At 48.4% G+C, this 21,237-nt stretch overlaps 2 protein-coding genes across 3 annotated transcripts in view; one reads left to right on the top strand and one right to left on the bottom strand.

The window, feature by feature from the left end:
• Positions 1–3,573: 3,573 nt before the first annotated feature.
• Positions 3,574–4,094, bottom strand: LOC115286855 (microtubule-associated proteins 1A/1B light chain 3B). Its single transcript, XM_029933194.1, has one exon. The coding sequence runs from the start codon at positions 4,034–4,036 to the stop codon at positions 3,659–3,661; it is 378 nt and encodes a 125-aa protein (XP_029789054.1). The 5' UTR covers positions 4,037–4,094; the 3' UTR covers positions 3,574–3,658.
• A 1,788-nt stretch (positions 4,095–5,882) lies between these two features.
• The window catches only part of F11R (F11 receptor), a 21,566-nt gene continuing 6,211 nt past the window's right edge, over positions 5,883–21,237 (top strand). For both annotated transcript variants that reach the window (XR_003907006.1, XM_029935785.1), the window contains exon 1: positions 5,883–6,027. Coding sequence is in view for 1 of the 2 variants with exons in the window: in XM_029935785.1 (XP_029791645.1) it covers positions 5,967–6,027 (61 nt within the window). In the remaining variant the exon portion in view is untranslated. The remainder of the gene's footprint in view (positions 6,028–21,237) is intronic.

The raw sequence follows: 21,237 nt of genomic DNA on the forward strand, positions 1-21,237 counted from the left end.
CTCCCAGCTCTCTCCCTCAAATAAAAAGAATAAAATTAAAAATTAAAAAAAAGAAACAGGGGCGCCTGAATGGCTCAGTTGGTTGAACCTCTGGCTTTGGCTCAGGTCATGATCTCACAGTTCGTGGGTTCGAGCCGTGCGTGAGGCTCTGTGCTGACGGCTCAGAGCCTGGAGCGTGTCTTTAGATTCTGGGTCTTCCTCTCTCTCTGACCCTCACCTGCTCATGCTGTTTCTGTCTCTCAAAAAAAAAAAAAAACGACTACTTAAAAAAATAAAAATGAAACCAATGTCAACGACAATGCGATTTAGAAACTTAGCAATGTAAGCAATTTTATGAGAAATATAAATATATGGAGAATATAAAATTATTTATATGCTCCAAAATTACTTTCATGCTTTATACTTGTTTACACAAATATTTTGTATAGAAATAACTGGGATGCATACTATTTGTATTTACCTTTTTCATTTACTATTTAACCATTAACATTATTTCATGCCTACACTTGTATATGTGAATATTTAATTTTGAAAACAAAATATATGAATTTCGATAGGTTTAAGTGTAAATGTACTTTAGTTAGGAAACAACTGTGGGGCACCTGGGTGGTTCAGTTGACTGAATGTCTGACATCAGTTCAGGTCATGATTTCACAGTTCATGAGTTTGAGTCTACCATCAGGCTCTGTGCTGACAGCTCCGAGCCTGGAGCCTGCTTCGGATTCTGTGTCTCCCTCTCTCTCTGCCCCTCCCCCCTCAAAAAGAAAATAAAACATAAGAAGAAAAGAGAAAAAAGAAACAACTGCACAAGTACAGGATGTGAGAAACCTAACTTAATAAATAGTAGTCCAGGGGTGCCTGGGGGGGTCAGTGGGTTAAGCATCTGACTTCCGCTCAGGTCATGATCCCACAGTCCGTAGGTTTGAGCCCCACTTCGGGATCTGTATTGACAACTCAGAGCCTGGAGCCTGCCTCAGATTCTGCATCTCCCTCTCTCTCTCTGCCCCTCCTCCACTCACACTCTGTCTTTCTCTCTTTCTCTCTCAAAAGTAAATAAACATTAAAAAATATTTAAAAAAATAGTCCAATTGAAAATAAGGGCTCGTGGATTTTAGTTTGCCACAAGTTGACTACAACTCAATGGCGTAATATGCCTATGACATTTTGTGAACGCATTCTTGTGCTGTAAGTACAAGATGGAAATAGCCATCATCTCAGTGCTTAAAATGGACCGAGTGCTGTGCTTAGAATATTATATGTTATATGACTTAATCCTTGTTTTGCTATAAGGTATTATTGTCCTCAGAACTACCTTCTGATGCAGAAAGTTTCAGAGAGATGTGAGCTGGCCAAGGACTAGCTAGACACTGGGGGACTGGATTTGAATTGAGATCCGTCCATCTCATGGAGAGATGGCTTCTCAGTGCCTATTTCAGATCTCAGTATGGTAAAAAACAAGGGATTGTTCCTGGGGCAGGAAGCGGGGCTGGGGGGCGGGGGACATGGTGCAGTGGGTGCAGCGGGGTGGGGGGTGGGGGGCGGAGGCTTGTGAAACCATGCAACATGGAGATTCTTTGAAGGATTTAATGATGTTTAGCCTGGAGAAGGAAAGATTTAGGAGGTTCATAAAAAGTATCTTAAAATACTTGAAGGAAGGACTGTCACTGGCAAAGAATAATGATTTATTTTGCGGAACTCCAGAGAGTAGAGGCTGGAAGTTACCAGGAAGCAGAGGGGGGATGAGGGGGCATGAGGCCGGTAGGGGCAGAAAGCCAGGGAGAGAGCGTCTTAAGCAGGCGCATGCTCAGTGTGGAGCCCCGCAGAGCCCCAAGGAGCCCATGCAGCCCGACTTGGGCTCCATCTCCTAACCATGAGATCATGACCTGAGCTGAAATGGGAGTCTGATGTTTACCCGGCTGAGGCACCCATGCCCCCCAGAAAGGATATTTTAACAGCTGAGAGTTGTACAAAAAGCAGAATTGGTCTGCCTTGACAACTTTTATTAGAGGTTTTTTTTTTTTTTTTTTTTTGGTTTTTAGTTGTGCCTTTATTCACCTTAGTTCATCAAAAATGTACTTGGTTTGGAGATCCTATAGTGCCCACCCACTGATGCAGGACAGAAATTGCCCTTCCCATGTGGCATTGTTTTAGAAAGCTGAATTTCTTTTAGGAATCTTACTGATCACAGAGTTACAAGAATGTCAGGTAGAATGATGTGCACAATCTAAACAAGACAGGCTGATAAGAATTTACATAATGTAAAAATACACATTAAAAGTTAGCCGTGTGGACAGAGGCATGGGGTGGGAATCGTCGGAAGGCTGGGGAGTCAAGTGCCCGGACGCAGTAATACTGCTTCCCTCTCCCCCGCAATAAGTAACTTCCACGAACAGGTACAGGTATTCCACACGATTCTAAATACACAAAAGTGAAGCGTGACCCGCTTGCTACATGTACAGTCTAATGTGGTCTGTGATCCGTGTCACTCCTACAGAAACAGTAAATAGCCCCATGCAGGTAGTAGGAAGTGTTGGTTATTCTGGTTGAACTCGGAAAATGTTTAACTTTTGACATGAATGTCCATGAAGAGTGTATGTCTCCTTTTGTTTTCTTCACAACTGACATGCACTTAGGGTGGAGGAACCGGGATGGCTGACCTACAGTGACAACTGAAATACTGTTAAAAACGTGGGAACTTTCTAATAACAGTCACACACTTAACATAAAACATGGATCATCTACAGCTTTAGGCCAAAAGGTGGAGGGAGTGCATCTGAATGTTAATGTTTTCGTTTGTGTTCCGTGGTTTCTGCCACTGTCCTAAGGAATGAACTGCTTGAACAGCTTGTTTCTCTACCAAGCAGACAGCAGGTTGACCTCTCAGAATACACAAACCAGAAAAAATACACACACCAGAAAAAATGTCACACTTTTCTCCCCTGGGCCCTTTGAGAAACTAGACCAGAATTTTAAGTTATTCAAGGTTCTTGCTGAGCAGCGGTGCTTTCCTGTCTAGAGGAGCAAATGAACCCCCCACCCCTCGCCCCACCGCCCATGGCACTGCAAGGCCGTGGACTTGGGGCACACTTAACACTAGGAGTCAGGAACCTCGAGCAGCAGTTCAGAGTTTTCTTACACACCCCAATTTTTCCTACTTTTTGCCCACTATTGTGGCCAACGTGGGTGGGCACAAAGGAGGTTATGCTTGACAACTTCTGCTTCCACGATCCTCTTAAAGAAAGTTCTCTAGTCGAGTAGAAACCCTTCTACAAAAGGTTGGCCGGTTCTGTGAACCTAGAAGAGATTTCTCTCTGAATGCTTAAATTGCAAGTTCCTCATGGGGAAAGAGCATTAAAATAACGTGAAGTTCTATTTTACTGGCATCTTAGAATGCAAAGTATTTTATTTTTAAACTTCCAAACTTGAAAACAAAACAGCCTACGTTAAATAATAGTTTTCCCAAAGCTGAACGTGCGCATTCGGAGCCCCGCCTTTCTGCTCGCAGCACAGAACAACTTCCTACATCTCCTAGGCAGGAGCACTACTGTTTTGATGGCCTGTGATTGGATGGACGGATCGGTCTCAGTTGATAATATCCCTTTTTTTTTTCCTTGGTAAGGGCTTAAAAAAATTCTAGAACAGATGCATTTTTCTAGTCTTACACAGACACTTTGATTCCAAATGTCTCCTGAGAGGCATATACCATATACAGGAATCCATCTTCGTCCTTCTCACTTTCATATACTTCAGAAATCGGCGTGGACACACTCACCATGCTGTGTCCATTCACTAACAGGAAGAAGGCCTGATTAGCGTTGAGCTGTAAGCGCCTCCTGATGATCTTGATGAGCTCACTCATGTTGACGTGATCTGGTACAAGGAACTTGGTTTTGTCCAGTACAGGAAGCTGCTTCTCACCCTTGTGCCGTTCTATTATCACTGGGATTTTCGTAGGATGCTGCTCTCGGATAAGCCGGACATCTTCCACTCTTTGCTCGAAGGTTCGGCGCTGCTTGAAGGTCTTCTCCCACGGCATGGCGCGGGAGGAGAGGCAGAGGGTCCCGGCTGTCCCAAAAGGCGGCGGCGAAGACTCCGACTGTCTTATTAGAGTTTAAACAGAGGAAGTATGAACTCTCTGTGGTTGGGGCGCCTGGGTGGCTCAGCTGGTTAAGGGTCCCACTTCAGCTCAGGTCATGATCTCTCAGTTCACGGGCTGGAGCCCCAGGTTGGGCTCTGTGCTGACGGCTCAGAGCCTGGAGCCTGCTTTGGATTCTGTGTCTCCCTCTCTCTCTGTCCCTCTACCACTCATGCTCTCTCTGTCTCTCAAAAATAAATAAACATTAAAAAATTATTAAAAAAACTCTCTGTGGTTGTATGAGCCTTCCTATGCAGGGCGAGAGGATGACTTAACTGACTTCTAAGATGACCCTTCCATCTAGAGACTTCTGGCCAGTATCAGAGTTCCTTTAACCCCCTGCTCAAGTCCCCCCACCCTTAACATTTTCCCTGATCCAGCCCCCCAGTGATCGGGCCCTTCTCGTAGCTCTTCCAATCCCTCGTATCTGCCTCTGTCTCCAGGACTTCCAATTCCTTTAAGGGTAAAGAACAGAACTTTGCACATGGCGGGGGTTGGGGGGGGGGGAGGGAACACTGGTCTCAATTCAGTAATATGATGTTTCTTTGGGTTACATAATATCTTGTTCCCTGTGTCAGTCTTGGAAGTAGACTGACAGCCATTTGAAGTCAGAGACTGTGGTTTCCATTGATCTGTATTTCTCTATAGCACCCACTAGGTGCTTAAATAACTGGGACCAGAAGTGATGTGGACAAAGGACAGAGCAAAAGGCAAGAAGGTCAAAGAACACTACCCATCGTTTTTGCATAAAAGTGTGGACTTTTCTCTAAGCAATGAAGTCACGTTCAGGATGTTTTCCAATAGGCCAGACCAGTTAAAATAAAATCATTGTAAAGCAAAAGCTAGAAATCGTAAAGGTATTGAGCATGGGTTTCAATAAAAAATGACACAACAATATAAACATTAACAGAAAGTTCGAGTGTTAACATAGTCTATGACAAGAGGGGCTTAGTCAGCACCCGACTGTTAGTCACAGAGAGAAGATAAACCATTTTGAACGTAGGTTTCTGCTGACACATCGGGCCCTCACAGCGATGTTTACAGAGCGAGCGTCTGTGGGTCGGCCTGCGTTATCGGGGTGTGTTGGGTGTCCTGGGTGCTTAAAGTTCTTGAGAGAAGGTAACTCTGCTTTTCCCACCGTGGAGGCGAGGGCTCCCTTCCCCTGTCCCTCCCCTCCCTCCTCTGCACCCGCAGCATCACCAGCTTTGAGAGGGGTCGAGAGGGGATCGCGGTGTGGGGCCCGTATCCACTTCTTCCCCCCCCCCCATAGGAATGTGTGGCTTTCACTTGCCAAAGGACGGGGACCCAGGTGTCTGCAGCACCCAGCGACTTACATGCAAACAAACATCAAGCCACAGAAAACAAGCCCAGTCGGGTCTCCCCTGGGCCCGCAGCACGACCCCCAACCCCTCCTCCGAGGCCCCCCTCCCGTCCTCCCGTCGAGAGTCAGAGCCCCGCCAGTCAGAAAGTCCCTACTTCAGGAACGCCGGCCAATCAGGGCGTCCTCACCTGCAGAAGGTGCGAGCGGTCTCTTGACGCGACAGTCCCCCTGGCCAATCGGAGGCGGCCGGGACTCGGAGAGGCGCCAAGCGCGGGGGACGCGGGGCACCCGGCGAGGCCGCACCTGGCGACGGTGAGTCACTCAACGGGAGCGGCGGCTCCCTCCACCAATGGGAACGCGCAGGGGCGGGGCGCCGGCCAATCGGCGTGGAGGGCGGGGCCGGGCGGGGCTCGACCTGGCGGCCGGAGTTTAGTCCAGCGGCGGCTGCGGGCGAATCTCCGACTCTCTCCGGGGCTGCGGCGGCCGTGTCGCTTCGGGATCCTGATCGGCATGGGGACCAAGGCGAGAGCCGAGAGGAAACAGTTGCTTCTCTTCACGTCGGTCATCCTGGGTAAGTTCCCGGAGCGTCGGGAGGAATCGGTGGGTCGGGTCGGAGGTTGGAGGGAGGCGCTCCCCACGCCCCTCGCCCGCGGCAGGCGAGGAGTTGAGAAACCTGCCAGCCTCACCCTGCGAGTCCCCTTTCCCACCCCTGGCCCTTCCCTGTTTTCCCCTACCCCTTCACCCGGCGGGTGGCTGGCTCCCCTCCCCCACCCCCTGACCTGTACCCCCCGGGAGGGAGCCGCCGCTCTTCTGCACTTGGCCGAACTCCAGGGAGGGGGCGGCCCCACTCTTCGCAGCCTCACTTACGGCGGGGGTCCTGCCCACGTCTGCCCAGGCGCGCCCCTCCACACGCGCCTGCGGGGGGCCATCCTGCCCCCAACACGCACCCAACATGCGCGCACGACCCGAGGGAAGCCCCGAGCCTCACACCCCTGCCTCCTTTGGCGCCTGGGTGCTCTGCTCCAAAGGGTCGGCGGGGCAGACCTACTGGAGGTGAGGTCGGGGTGGGGGTGGGGGACATCTCCTTCCCGGGCCGTGGAGTGGCTGCTCTGGGCACAGTATCTGGGTGCAAAGTCGCAAGAGGAAATCAATTTGAAATCTGAACTTTCTCCGAACACAGCTCTTCAAGTTCCTTTCTGGAGCAGCTACCTTGAGGGCCCTTAGTAAATGTTGTTGACCGGAGGGACTATTCCTGGGGGAGGACTTGTCTGTTGGTTGGTTGGGTGCCTTCCCCGTGGCCGCTCCTGAGAGTTATTGTTTCCATTGTAAACTCCCTTTCCTGTGGACAATGAGGCTCGCTAGCTGGGGCTTGCCTCCCTCTATAGAGAGGTTGGGGCCCTGCTGCCCGTATGGTTTGGGCCTTAGCTTAGGCAACCTGTGTCAGCAGCTGGGCGTGTATCCACCAGATCCTTGAGTGTCTGTGATCCTGTGGATTGTCCTCCTCGTAAGCGATCTGTGGGGATCTTTGTTGTTCCCTTGAGGCCCCAGCTTCAGGAAATGTAAAAGAAATGAACAGTTAAAAATGATCCACCGCGGCGGTGATAAGGCAGTCCATTTTGCTCCCTTTCGAAGGGTGGAAATAGATTCCCTGCCCTCAGACGAATTCGTAGACCACTTCTTTGTCTCTTATCACAAAAACCTAAGCCCTGGGGGTGAACTGGGCCTGAGGCAAGTCCAACCCTCTCCCTATTGTACCGGCGAGGAAGCAAGTCCAGAGAGGGGAAATGACTTTTCCAGATTGATGAAAGGACCTGGGTGGGAGTGGAATCTAAGTCCCCTGCTCTCTTTTCCTTTTTCCGCTCCTGGATCCAGCCTCTCAAACACCCTGTGGCCCGGGAACCACGTTATCAAACATCAGTTTGGGGTAGCGGGTCCACCCGCTTACCTCTTCAGTTCCCACTAGACTCGTCTCTCACTCGTCGCTTTCATTCTCTGCCTCCCTTTTCCTTTTTGCTTCAGTTTCCAGCCTTTTCCTATTCTCCAGCTTTTTAATTTCTGCTCGGGCCGTAGAAGTGCTTGTGACACCCATGGCCGGTGTTTGGTTCTGTCCACCTGCCCGTGCTCAGTCCCATGCTCTACGGTGCTTTCTTCCCCAGACCCAGAAGTTTCTCAGCAGTGACTCTATTTGTGACAGTGTGTGTCGGGCTCACAAGCTTGCTGGAGCCACATTCTTCTTCCCCTTCCTCTTTACTTTTCTCTCTTCCTAATGTTCTGCATCACCACATCCCCCAGGAATCACATGCAGGCGCTGAATTGTGGTAACACCGTCCTGAGCTGGGGCACGTCTTCTAGTCTTTTCAGGGATTCAGAGGGTTCATAGGCTTGACAGGACTGTGGGTCCTGGGAAGTAATGTATCCAGGGGATGGGGGAACTTACCATGTCCCATAAAAAATTTTTTTTGTTAACATTTATTTATTTTTGAGAGACAGAGAGCAATAGAGCATGAGCAGGGGAGGGGCAGAGAGAGGGAGACACAGAATCCGAAGCAGCTCCAGGCTCTGAGCTGTCAGCACAGAGCCCAACCCGGGGCTCGAACCCACAAACTGCAAGATGATGACCTGAGCCAAAGTCAGATGCTTAACGCCTGAGCCACCCAGGCACCCCTGCGCTGTCACATTTAAATCTGGACCTGGACCAGGGGGGAGTGATTTGGTTAGTACAATGAGGATGGAACCAGGAGCCATCCTCATTGGCTTGACTCTAGTTGGCTTGGCTTCTAGCTTGGCTCTCTGCCTTCTTTGTGGTCGTAGGCGAGTGGCCCGGTCTTTGCATCGTGGGGCAGGAGTAATAATGCTGTCCTGCGGATTGACCAGGATAAGGGCTGTGTTACATGTGCATGAAGGGTAGTTATTATCGGGGAGCTGTTAGCTCTTTGGAGGAGGAAGGAATGCCGCCCCAGGAGACTAGGTCAAGGGAAGCAGGGAAAACTTGCTAGATCCCAAATGGCAAGAGTAAAAACGTAAGAGCCCTTTGTTTTTTTAATTTTTAATTTTTTTTAAATGTTTACTTTTTTTACTTTTTTTTATTTTTTTTATATGTTTTTATTTATTTTTGAGAAAGAGAGAGAGAGACAGTGTGAGCAGGGGAGGGTCAGAGAGAGAAGGAATCACAGGATCTGAAGACAGGCTCCAGGTTCTGAGCTAGTGGTCAGCACGGAGCCTGATGCGGGGCTCAAACCCACAAACCGTGAGATCATGACCTGAGCTGAAGCCAGACGCTTAACCGACTGAGCCACCCAGGTGCCCCAATTTTTAATTTTTTAACGTTTTATTCATTTTTTTGAGAGAGGGAGAGGGAGGGAGGAAGCACGAGTGGGGTAGGGGCCGAGAGAGAGAGCGCAAGGCAGAATCCGAAGCAAGCTCCTGGCTCTGAGCTGTCAGCACAGAGCCTGACACGGGGCTAAAACCCGCGAATTGTGAGATCCTGACCTGAGCCAAAGTTTGAAGCCTAACCAACTGAGGCACCCAGGCACCCCATTAAGGGCTGTTTCTTGGGTGTCTGGTCTGTGGTCTGACCCCAGGATGTCTGGGTCATATAGGAATGCCCACCTGCTCTCTCTTCTTACATCAGGGCTGCTGCTCACTAAAGAAGAGGAAAGGGCAGTATATGATCCAAGTCAAGCTAAGGTCCAACCCCAGCCTGGGGAGCCCAGTGGAGAGGAAGGACCTAGCTGCTTGGGCAGGGCTTGGAGCCCAAACACGGAGGGCCCTGGGGCTGGGAAAACACAGCCAGTGACTGAGACCATGGTCTCCCTCTCCCTGGGGAGACTGCACTTGGGAGCGTTTCCAGCCATCTCCCAGGCAGGGAGAGGCATTTCTGCTTAGCAGGGTCCTGGGTGAAGGGGATGGCCTGAGGTGTAACCACAGGCATGAAAGGGGAACCTGGGTTGGAACCCTGGTCCCTCCTCCCCACCCCACTTGAGGGCGGGGTCCCCACGGAGGCATTCCCGGAGGGAGGGGCCGCTTGCCCTGTGTCTGGGTCCCTCTGTGAGCGCTGGTGTTCTCCATGACGGCTCCCACCCAAGCCCTTCCAGCTTTGCTGTCCAGCTTTGCCAGCTTTACCTCAGACTCCACATCGATGAGTCACTCCTCTTTCCCCCTCCCTCCACCTGCCAGTTGAACCTACTCCGAGGAAAGAATTGTTCCCTGGAAACCTGAAACCTAGTAGCTGATGGTGAAACTAGGAACTAGGAAATGAGCGGTGATGAATTCCAGTGCCCCCTGGCCCCAGGACTTTCACTTCACCACATTTCTTTTTTTTTTTTTTTTTTTTAATTTTTAATCATGACCTGAGCCGAAGTCTGATGCCTAACCAACTGAGGCACCCAGACACCCCTCTTGACCGCACTACTGTCTGGTTTCTTTGTGATCTAGGTTTGCCAGGGGGTCTCCAGCCTAGTTTGGGGTTTGGGGTGGAGCTCCTGCAATGAAAAAGAACAGGTTAATATATTGATATGGTTTGCAATTAGAAGGATATATCTAGAAAGGTGGGAACTGGCCCCTGTTCCTGTTCAGTCCAGGCCCCCCGCCCCCGCCCCCCGCCCCAGAGAGACAGAGCATGAGCAGGGGAGGGTAGAGAGAGAGGAGACACAGAATCTGAAGCAGACGTCAGGTTCCAAGCTGTCAGCCCAGAGCTGGACGCGGGGCTCGAACTCACGAACCACGAGATCATGACCGGAGCCGAAGTCGGTTGCTCAGCTGACTGAGCCCCCCCAGGCGCCCCTCTTCTGTGTATTTCCAGTGTTTTATTACACAGGTACAATTACATATAAATATGTATTTGGTTCTTCCTTTTCTTACCCAAAAAGAGGCACACTACAGACTTTCTACCATCAGGCCCCTTGTTTAATTTGCTTCCGGATACCCTGCAGATCTTTTCCTGTTGGGATCATGGGGGGTCATGGCCTTGGTCATTATGATCTCACCCTCCCCACCCCAAGTCCATGGGGTCATGGGCCACCTGTTCTGTGGACACCAAAAGGGCTGACACCCTTGCTCAAAGATAGGTTTAAAAGCTACACACCTTTTGTGTGATCAGGTAGGAAACGGTGGACCTTGTTTTTCGCATGTTAGCATCGAGGAGAGACCTTGGGGACCTCTAAACTCAGACGAGTTTCCTTTGCAGCGGTCCAGGACAGACGTGGATGACCGCCTGTCAGATATAATTGTGGACAAGGGTGCAGCGTCGTGAGGGGGCTGTGGAAAGCATACTGGACTTTTCCAGGCATTGAAAACTCAGAGTTCATCTGTCTGGGACTCCCTGATAAGCAGGGTTTCAGTCTAAAGTCCGGCTGTGGTATTTGTTTTGCAGTGTGGGGGTAGGACAGGAGGAAGCAGCTGGCTGACAGGAAGTTGGATGCCAGGCCCCTGGACTGAGCCCTGGGTGGACCGGCCTGGCCTTGTAATGGGGAGATGGGTGGGGGAGGGGAGGAGCCGGGCAGGTAGAACTGGAAATTCTGCAGAGAGAGGTCAGTGAAAGCTCTCCTGTCCCACAGTGCCCATCCCACCTGCCCTCCCGAGGGCTGGGCCAGCCTCTGACGTCACTGAGTACAACCCACAAGGGCTGTTTAGACTTAGCAGCTTGTTGCTGGGCTGACAGAACCTTCTTCTTGCCCACGCATTCCTTATGGGTCCTACCCCAACCTCCAGCAGCGAGGTGACCCGAGGGGAGGAAAGGACAAACCAGGGGTAGAAGCCCTACGTCCAGGTCCTGACGGTATTGCTTGGTCAAATTCGCTTGTTAATCCAGTAAACACTTAATCCAGTGTTCTAGCACTGTTCGAGAGAGTAGAGATAAAGGAGTGACTCCAAGAAGTTATGAGGAGACGGGGCGCCTGGGGGGCTCAGTTGGTGAAGCTGCCGACTTCCACCCAGATCATGATCTCAAGGTCTGTGAGTCTGAGCCCCGAATCAGACTCTGTGCTCACAGCTTGGAGCCTGGAACCTGCTTCCGATTCTGTGTCTCCCTCTCTCTCTGCCCCTCCCCAACTTGCATGCGCTCTATCTCTCTCTCTCAAAAATAAATAAACATTAGAAATTTTTTAAAAAAACAGTTCTTAGGAGAGATGGGGAATTGGAAACAATTGGCCCCCATCAGGACACCTGTGCCTCACCTTTTGGAGGTGAGGGCTCCCCGTCACTCCCCTGCTCCAGCGCCCTTACAACTGGAGGGGCCCTGCTGAGCGCATATGCCTGGAGGCGAAGATCGGAGGAATTCTTAGAGAAGATGGGAGAGACTGGCTGGCTGGTTTTCCTCCTTTTTCTTCCCTTTAAAAAAAAAAACAGGAATTCAAACAATCTCTTGGCACAAAAGTAACGTAAGGAACGTTCTAATGGACAGGATGTGTAGAGGAAACAAAGTTTTTTTCTTTTTCTTTTTTTTTAGTTTATTTATTTATTTTGAGAGGGTGGGGAGGGGCAAAGAGAGAGGGAGAGAAGCCCCCCAGCAGGATGTCCCCAGCTGCGTAGAGCTGGGTTTCCTGAACCGTCTGAACCGTGAGATCCTGGCCTGAGCCGAAATCAAGAGTCAGATGCTTCACCGACTGAGCCTCCCAGGCGCCCCCCAAGGTTTCCTAATAAAGTAGGAGAAGGAAGGAGCTTGTCTGCGGGGGAGCTGGGATGGTTGCCGGTGGCTTCCGCCAGCTGGAAGCCTCCGCCCGGTGTGACCACCTTGTCCCCACCGTGGGGCATCTCTGGCAGGGCACCGTGCTTGGAGCTGGGGACATACAAACACCTTCTTCTCAGGACATAGACTGACTAAGAAAACAAGAGTGTAATGTTTGGGGAGCATAAAAGGGAGGAGGTCAGTTTTTCAAAACAATAGATTTGTATTAAGAAACAATAGGGGAGCCTGGGTGACTCGGTAGATTGAGCTTCTGACTCTTGATTTCTGTTCCGGTCGAGGGACTGAGCTCTGTGCCAGGCTCCATGGTGGGCGTGGAGCCTGCTTGGGATTCTTTCTTCCTCTGCCTCCCCCGTACTGTGCTCTCTCTCTAAAAAATAAGATAAACCAAAAACATATTTCTTTAAAAAAAGAGAGATATGATATGTGCTCCGTGTACAAAAATGGGAAAACAGGAATACACATGTAATCACATGAAATCCTATTATCGAGAGATGAATACTTAACCCTCTTGTTTAGCTGCAGTCTTTATGAATAATGTGATATCTGTATATATTTAAGCAAAATATGCTTTAAACAAAATCCATTCTATCGCATTCTGTATGGCTGGATCATAATGCGCTGTTCACCTTTGGTTGGATGTTTAGGTTTTCTTTTTCTTCTTTTTCTTTTCTGTGCTAAATAACAGCATAAATGGTTCCATCTTTAAGCTAAACTTGTGTTTCCTTAGGCTACATTCCTAGAAGTTGGGGAGAGATTAATTTTGACTGAGGAGAGTCATAATAGTTCAAGAGGCATTTGAAAAGGATCGTGAAGGATGAATAGATTTTTCTTGTCTGGTGGAGATGCTTTGTTTATTTTTTCATTATTATTATTTTTATTTTAAAAAAGCATTAATGTTTATTTTTGAGAGGGAGAGAGACAGAGCAGGAGCAGGGGAGGGGCAGAGAGAGGGAGACACAGAATCTGAAGCAGGTTCCAGGCTCTGAACTGTTAGCACAGAGCCCGATGCGGGGCTTGAACTTATGAACTGTGAGATCATGACCAGAGCTGAAGTTGGATGCTTAACCGACTGAGCCACCCAGGCACCCTTTTGTTTTTATTTTTCTTAGTGTCTATATATTTTTGAGAGAGAGCGCGAGCAAGCAGGGAAAGGGTAGAGAGAGAGGGAGACAGAGATCTGAATCATGCTCTGTGCTATAAGAGCAGAGCCCAAAGCAGGGCTCAGACCCATGAACCATGAGATCATGACCTGAGCCAGGGTGGGCCACTTAACTGACTGAGACCCTGCAGCATCGTAGTTTCAGGGCCTCCGAATTAGGCAGACTTGGGTTAAGATGCCCTTCCCACCACGGGGCACCTGGCTGGCCCCGTTGATAGAGCATACAACCCTTGATCTCCAGGTTGTGACTTTGAGCCCCACATTGGAGGTAGAGATTACTTTAAAAGAAAAAATTCCCTTTCTGCTTTGCTGCTTGTAGCTGGGTGATTTGGGGCAGCTGTTCTAAGCTCAGGGTTCTCATCTGCAACGTGGGATGGTAACAACAGGACTTATGTCTCATGGGGTTTTTGCGATTAAAATCTAAGGAGACAATGCATATGGCCCCAACCTTAATGTGACGGCTCACGATACCATCTCTCCCATTATACTCCACTGGTTGAAGCAGTCACTAGCCATGCCCCGATTCAAGAGGAGGAAACCAAGAGTCTACTTTAGTCACAGTGTAAGAAAACCCTGTGGGATGAGACAGATCCGCGAGTCTATTTTTGGAAAATAATAATTTGCCGTGGTTGTTTTATTCAGATACATAGAGGTTTTCAAGAATTGCATCCTCAGGGGCGCCTGGGTGGCTCATTCGGTTAAGCCCCCGACTTCGGCTCAGGTCATGATCTCATGGTTTGTGGGTTCGAGCCCCGCATCAGGCTCTGTGCTGACAGTTCAGAGCCTGGAACCTGCTTCCGATTCTGTGTCTCTCTCTCTCTCTCTCTCTCTCTCTTCCCCTCCCCAACTCATGTTCCCTTGCTCGCTTTCTCTCTCTCAAAAATAAACATTAAAAAAAAAAAAGAATTGCGTCCTCTGTCTTACAGATTTCTACACCACCAGCTCTCTTCTGAAGTTTGTAGGGACTGATTTAAGTATTAATGGTTGAATCACTATCTCCTCTTCTCTTTATCCCGCTCACTTCCTCTCCCACTCCCAGGAGCCACTCCACCTAATGCCTACCTACTTCCCCATTGTCAACTGCAGGATCTCCATGTCACGTCACCTTCACTCTCCTTAGTCACTAGTCACCTTCGCTCTCCTTATGTCCTGCCCTTTTTCTCTCCTTGAAATTTATCAGTCTCACTTGCACTGTGCAGGACCCTGCTGGCGTGGTACTCTCATACTTCTTACTCCTCTGTTATCTCATTTCACCTTTAAAGTTTTGTTTAATCAGGGGCACCTAGCTGGCTTAGTGGGTTAAGTACCGGGCTTCAGCTCAGCTCATAATCCCAAGGTTCATGGGTTCGAGCCCCGCTTCGGGCTCTGTGCTGACAGCTCAGAGCCTGGAGCCTGATTTGGATTCTGTGTCTCGCCCCCACTCTCTGCCTCTTCTCAGCTCATGCTCTGTCTCTCTTTCAAAAATAAATAAACATTAAAAAAAATGAAAGTTTTGTTTAATCAGTGTTTTTGCCTCTCCTTTTTGGCTTTGTGTTTTTCTTCTCTCCTTCTTGAGATCTGATTTTCTTTGCCCCCTTTTCCATCCCTTTCCCCCTCCACTCTAAGTTAAAACACTTACTCCAGTCTTGCTCATTACACAAATATGGAGCACAGAGAAGAAAAGCTGCCTGCGGTCCTAGATTATGTGCACTGTGAGTGCTTGGAGTCTGTTCTCAGAGGCTTTGTTATGCACATACTCAGATTATTTTTATTATTTATAAGTATAGGGTCATAGTCTACATATTGTTTGTATATTTTGGACATACTTCTGTACTAGTACAAATTGGTCTACTTTGACCTTTGAGATGGCAATCTGTATTTTTTACATAACAATGTGTCATACTGGAGCCAGACTGCCAGGGTCAGAATCCTAACTCTGCCACCTATTTTTACTTGAGCAAATTACTTAATTTACGTGCCCCAGTTAACTCATATGGAAGATGAGAGCAACAGTAATATTTACTTCACAGCATTATTGAAAGGATCAAATGAATTAATCCTGTAAAAGGCTCAGAAGGGTCCTGGCCTGTGGTTAAGTATTTGAGAAATGCTAACTGCTATCATTATTTTATTCATGCTCCTATTTTATTCATTTGGTCATGCTCAGTAATATGTGTTTAGAATTCAGATATGATTACAGTTGACCCTTGAACCCCATGCAGTTGAAAATCTGTGCAAGGACGCCTGGGGGGCTCAGTCGGTAAAAGGTCGGACTTCAGCTCAGGTCATGATCTCACAGTTGGAGAGTCCAAGCCCCGTGTCGGGCTCTGTGCTGACAGCTCAGAGCCTGGAGCCTGCTTCGGATTCTGTGTGTGTCTCTCTCTCTTTTTTAAAAATAAACTTTAAGAAAAAAAAATTTGTGTACAACTTTTTGACTCCCAAAAAACTTAAAACTACTAAAAGCTATTGATTGAAAACCTTACTGATAACATAAACAGTTGGCTAACACATATTTTGTTGTTATATGTGTTATATAGTGTGTTCTTACAATAAATTAAGCTAGAGAAGAACATGTTAAGATCATAAGAGAAAATACATTTACAATACTGTACTGTATTAAAAACAATCTGCATACAAATGGGCTGGTGAAGCTCAAACTTGTGTCGTTCAAGGGTCAACTGTCATTAAAGGTATAGGACAGGTTTTATAAATGTCTTCAGGAGTGGTGTTGATTCTTTCCTTTTAGTTATTTATTTTTCTTGTTGACATAGCCTTATATTAGTTTCAGGTACACATCTAGATTATAAAATAGCTACCACAGTGAGTCTAGTTAACATCCATCCCCACACAGTTGCAGAATTGTTTTTTCCTGAGATGGAAACTGTTTAAGATCTACTCTCTTAGCAACTTTCAGAGATACAATACAGTGTTATTTAAAAAATTTTTTAAGGGTTGCCGGGGTGACTCAGTTGGTTAAGCGTTGGGATTCTGTGTCTCCCTCTTTCTCTGACCCTCCCCTGCTTGTGCTCTCTCTGTCTCTCAAAAAATTGTTTAAGATTTAAAAAAAATGTTTATGTACTTTTGAGAGAGACAGAGCATGAGTGGGGAGGGGCAGAGAGACAGACACGCAGAATCCCAGGCTCTGAGTTGTCAGCACAGAGTCCAATGTGGGGCTCGAACCCATGAACCATGAGATCATGACCTGAGCTGAAGTCCGCTGCCCGACTGACTAAGCCACCCAGGCGCTCTGCAATACAGTATTATTAACTGTAGTCACTATGCGTATGTCACATTCCCTTGACTTGTTTTATACCTGGAAGTTTGTAACTTTCTACCCCCGTCAACCATTTTGCAACCCCCCAATCCTGCACCTCGGGGACCCACCAATCTGTTCTCTGTATCTACAAACTTAGTTTTGTTTTTGTTTTAAATTTAGATCCCACATATAAGTGAGGTCATATGGGATTTGTCTTTCCCTGTCTGATTTACTTCATTTAGCATAATGGCCTCCAGGTCTGTCCATGTTAACGCAAATGGCAAAACTTGATTCTTTTTTACGGCTGAATAATAAACCGTATATGTGTGGACCACATATTCTTTATCTGTTCATCCATGGACGCCTAGGTGTTTTCATGTCTTGACTATTGTAAATAATACTTCAGTGAGCATGGGATGCAAGTGTCTTTCCTGAGTAGTTTTATTTTCTTCCAATAGTCACCCAGTGCTGAAATTGCTGGATCATTTTTAATTTCTCAAAGAGCACCCATAGTGGTGACAGCAATTTACTTCTCACCAGCAGCGCACGGGCATGTTCTCTTTCCTCTGACTCCTTACTGGAACTAGTTACTTCTTGTCTCTTTGATAATCATGTGTGGTGATATCTCATCGTGATTTTGATTTGCATTTCCCTGATGATGAGTGATGTTGAGCATCTTTTCATGTACCTGCTGCCCGTGTGGATGTCTTCTTTGGAAAAACGTCTATACTGGTCTTCTGCCCATTTTTTAATTGGATTGTGGGGGGTTTTTTGTTTGTTTTTGTTTTTGTTTTTGTTTTTGCTGTTGAGTGGTGAGTTCTGTGTATGTCCTCAATTTTCTTGGATATTAATCCCTCACTAGATAAGTGATTTGCAGATATTTTCTCCCATTCAGTAGGTGGCCTTTTCATTTTGTTGATGGTTTCCTTTGCTGAGCTGAATGTTGGTTCTTTGTGTGGAAAATGTCATCATAATTACCCAAGTCAAGGCTGTAGTTACGGGGATTCAGTCAGGATGCCCACTGTTGATGTCCCCCCTTAGATCTTTCTGTTCATACGCCTGGTCACGGTCACACAGTATCACAGGTGAGGATGCGGACAACAGTAATTTATTTTCTCATAGTTCTAGTGGCTTGAAGTTCAAGACCACAGTGTGGGGTTGGTTTCCTCTGGAGCCTCCTTCGTTGGCTTGCAGGCGGCCACTCTGAGCACCTTGGTGTCTCTGTGTAAAGGGCACTAGTCAGATTGGATTAGGGTGTGCCCTCAGAGCCTTATTTTAATGTAATTATCTTGTGAAAGGCCTTGTCTTCAGATACAGTTACATTCTTTTTAAGTTTATTTATTTCGAGAGCAAGCATGTGAGCAAGCATGAACAGGGGAGGGGCAGAGAAAGAATTCCAAGCAGGCTTCACTTTGTAGCGCAGAGCCTGAGTCAGGGCTCGAACTCAGAACCCAAAAACCATGAGATCATGACCTGAGCTGACACCAAGAGCCGGTGGCTTGACCGACTGAGGCACCCAGGTGCCCCAGCACTGTCCCGCGTTGAGGTACCAGGGATTAGGGCTTTTTCCCTGGAGCTGAGGGAACGCCATGTGGTCCGTAACAACTGTAAACCACGTTGAAGATTACCTTCACAGACGGAGCAGTGCCCTAGCCAGGGCCCCGTCCTCAGCTGACCTGGGCCTGCCTGGACTCTCCTGGCTGCCCTTGCGGTCATGAAGACTGTGGGGGTGTTGTCAGTGGATTCACATCTTCCTCCATTTCATGCTGCTATGCTGCTGCTTTTATGCCTTGCATCAGAAAACCTCCTGGAACTTCGGTTTTTGTCTCTGCACACTTCCCTGCATATAGGAAAGCAGTCTGCAGACCCTGCAGCCTACATGGAGAAACCAGGCCCTGGGCGGGGCGCCTGGGGCTCAGTCAGTTAAGCATCAGTTCCTGATGGTTCATGAGTTCGAACCCTGCCTGCATCAGGCGCTGCGATGACCCTACAGATCCTGCTTGAGATCCTCTCTCCCTTTCCCCTCCCTTCCCCCACTTGTACTCTCTTTCTCTCTCAAAATAAATAAATAAACATTAAAATGTTCCTGTTGCAAAATGGCAGTTGGGAATCACTCATGTGCAGAGTACTTTGTATTTCAAAACTAGGAAGCAAATTAAAAAACACTTAATATGGGGGCATCTGACTGGGTCAGTCAGGGAGCGCATGACTCTTGCTCGGGGTTGTGAATTCAAACCCCACTCATGTTGGGTGTAGTGATTACTTAAAAATAAAAAAAATCTTTAAAAAAAAAACCCCACAGTTTTTAGGTGCTTTGGTGGCTTAGTCAGTTAAGGGTCCCGTTCTTGATTTTGGCTGAGGTCATGATCTCACGGTTCGTGAGTTTGAGCTCCATGCTGGGCTTCATGCTGACAGTGTGGAGCCTGCTTGGGATTCACGCTCTTTCTTTCTCAAAAAAAAAAAAAAAAAAAAAACCACTTAATTTTTATGTTTTGAAGCTAAGTTTTTAAAAAAAGATAAACGGGGGCGCCTGGGTGGCTCAGTCCGTTAAGCCTCCGACTTCGGCTCAGGTCAGATCTCACGTTCGTGGGTTCGAGCCCCGAGGCAGGCTCTGTGCTGACAGCTAGCTCAGAGCCTGGAGCCTGTTTCAGATTCTGTGTCTCCCTCTCTCTGTGACTCTCCCCCTCTCATGCTCTGTCTCTTCTGTATCAAAAATAAATAAAGTATTAAAAAAATTTTTTTTTAAGATTAACGGAATAGTCATGCCTCCCCCCCCCCAGTAGAATAGTTTATTAAACTTTAAAAGAATGAGCTTGGGTCAAGTTTGTTTTTCTTCATTTGGGCGTGCCCCGTCTGCCATTTTGAAAAAGGAGCTGATCTTTGTCGATAAACCTCAACCAGTAGATGTTCTGGCGAATGGTCTGCTGTGACCTCATTTGTTAAGGCTCCCTGGTGTTGGGTGTCAGCTCGCACCAGGCATGCTGCGAAGCGCTGAGTACTCAGGATACTAAATACCACGCAGTCCCTGTTCCCGGGGTGTCTGCTCGGGGAGACTTACACAAGCACCGATGACGTCATTATAACACGGGAAGGGCTGGCTCGTGTTTTGCATGGGGCGGCTCAAGTCTGCGGAAGAGGGAGACTCTGGCTCTGGCAGGATGGGGGTTGGTAGGAAATACCGTGGATGAATAGCTGTTGACCGGGTGGAGGAGGAGAAAGCTGGACGGTAGGAGCAAAGCGGAGCTTGTGCAATGGCTCTCTGCTGGGGAATTTTAAGGCCTCTGTGCCGCCAGCCGGTAAACGTGCCAGGCACAGGCTTATCACAGGGTCCGGTACTTCTGGACCTCTTGCTTTGATGAAGAATTTTTTTTTTAATGTTTATTTATTTATTTTGTGAGAGAGAGAGAGAGAGAGAGAGAGAGAGAGAATCCTAAGCAGGCTCCGCGCTGTCAGTGCAGAGCCCACCTGAGCTGAAATCAAGAGTCAGGTGCTTAACCAACTGAGCCACCCAGGTGCCCCCAAGAATTTGAATTTTATCTGAGAGGCAGTGAGGACTCACGGAAGGCTGAAGCAAGTGCCAGCCTTGCATGTTCAGGAAGGCTGTATGGAGAGCAGAGCACAGCCTCTGGCACTGGGCTGCCTTGATGTGAATCTGCACAGCACCTATAGCTCAGGGCCTCAGTTACCCCGTGTAGAAAATAGAGATGATGATGATGATAACAGTGTCGCCCCACTCCTGAGGTTGTTGCAGGGATAAAGAGAGGGACCGGGTGGTATGTTTGCAGCAATGCCCGGCACAGAGTAAGTGTCAATAAATATTAGCCTTTCCGCTGGCATGGGACGGAGGGTGGATTTGAGTGGGTCAAGATTAAATAAGGCGGAAATGCCAAGTGTACTTGAGACACCAGTGCCAGTCCTTCAGATGGTGATGGAGCTAAGAAGTGAAGGTCAAAGTCTGAGGGGCATTTGGGAGGCGACAATGCAAATGCTTGCTGTTTGGTTGACCAGAGGGAGGGAGACATGGCGGCTGCTGGAGGCTTCTGGCTTGAGTGATGACTGACTGAGTGACTGATGGAATGCACAGTGTGACCCCCAACCTGGGGGAGGAGCAGGAGGGAGGGGCTGGCAGATGCCGGTTGGGGTGTGGACTCTGGTGAAGGGGGATTCCCCATAGGAGCCTGCAGCTCAGGTGGGGGCAGGGACTGGAGCTGGCCACATGTGGGTGGGTTGTGTTCGAGATTTCCTAGAGAGAATGTGAGAGGAGAAAGGCCCAGGATGGACTGCTGGGGAGCACTCCTCCTAAGGGGTCAACAGAGGAAGCACGGTTCAAGGGAGTGAGTGGGAAAACGCGGCGGTGGGGGGATGAGCAGAGGGCCGCACGCAGGCACCAAGGGGCGGCGTGACCTCTGAGGAAGGGAGTGGTCCGCAGGGCCTCTTACAGGGGCCCCTGAAGGGAGCTGGAAAAGCGAAGTGTGGCTATCCTTAATTCTCAGGAAGCTGGGATGTGACTTACAGCCTAGATGTACATTTAATAGGATGTGCCCGCCCCCCGCGGAGCTGTTATTAAAGCATGTAATCAGGGCATCTTAAAGTTGAGGAACGAATGACTGGTGATCTTAATAAAAGCAATTTTCATTCCAAGGTGAGAGCCAAAGACATATTGCAGTAGGTTGGGCGGCGGGTGAGTGTGTTGGGCTGGAAA

Source organism: Suricata suricatta, chromosome 3, assembly GCF_006229205.1.
Source record: "Suricata suricatta isolate VVHF042 chromosome 3, meerkat_22Aug2017_6uvM2_HiC, whole genome shotgun sequence".
NCBI lineage: Eukaryota > Metazoa > Chordata > Mammalia > Carnivora > Herpestidae > Suricata > Suricata suricatta.

Bases quoted from the DNA above. Each gene is read 5' to 3' on its own strand.
- LOC115286855 (XM_029933194.1), bottom strand. From the start codon at position 4,036: ATGCCGTGGGAGAAGACCTTCAAGCAGCGCCGAACCTTCGAGCAAAGA.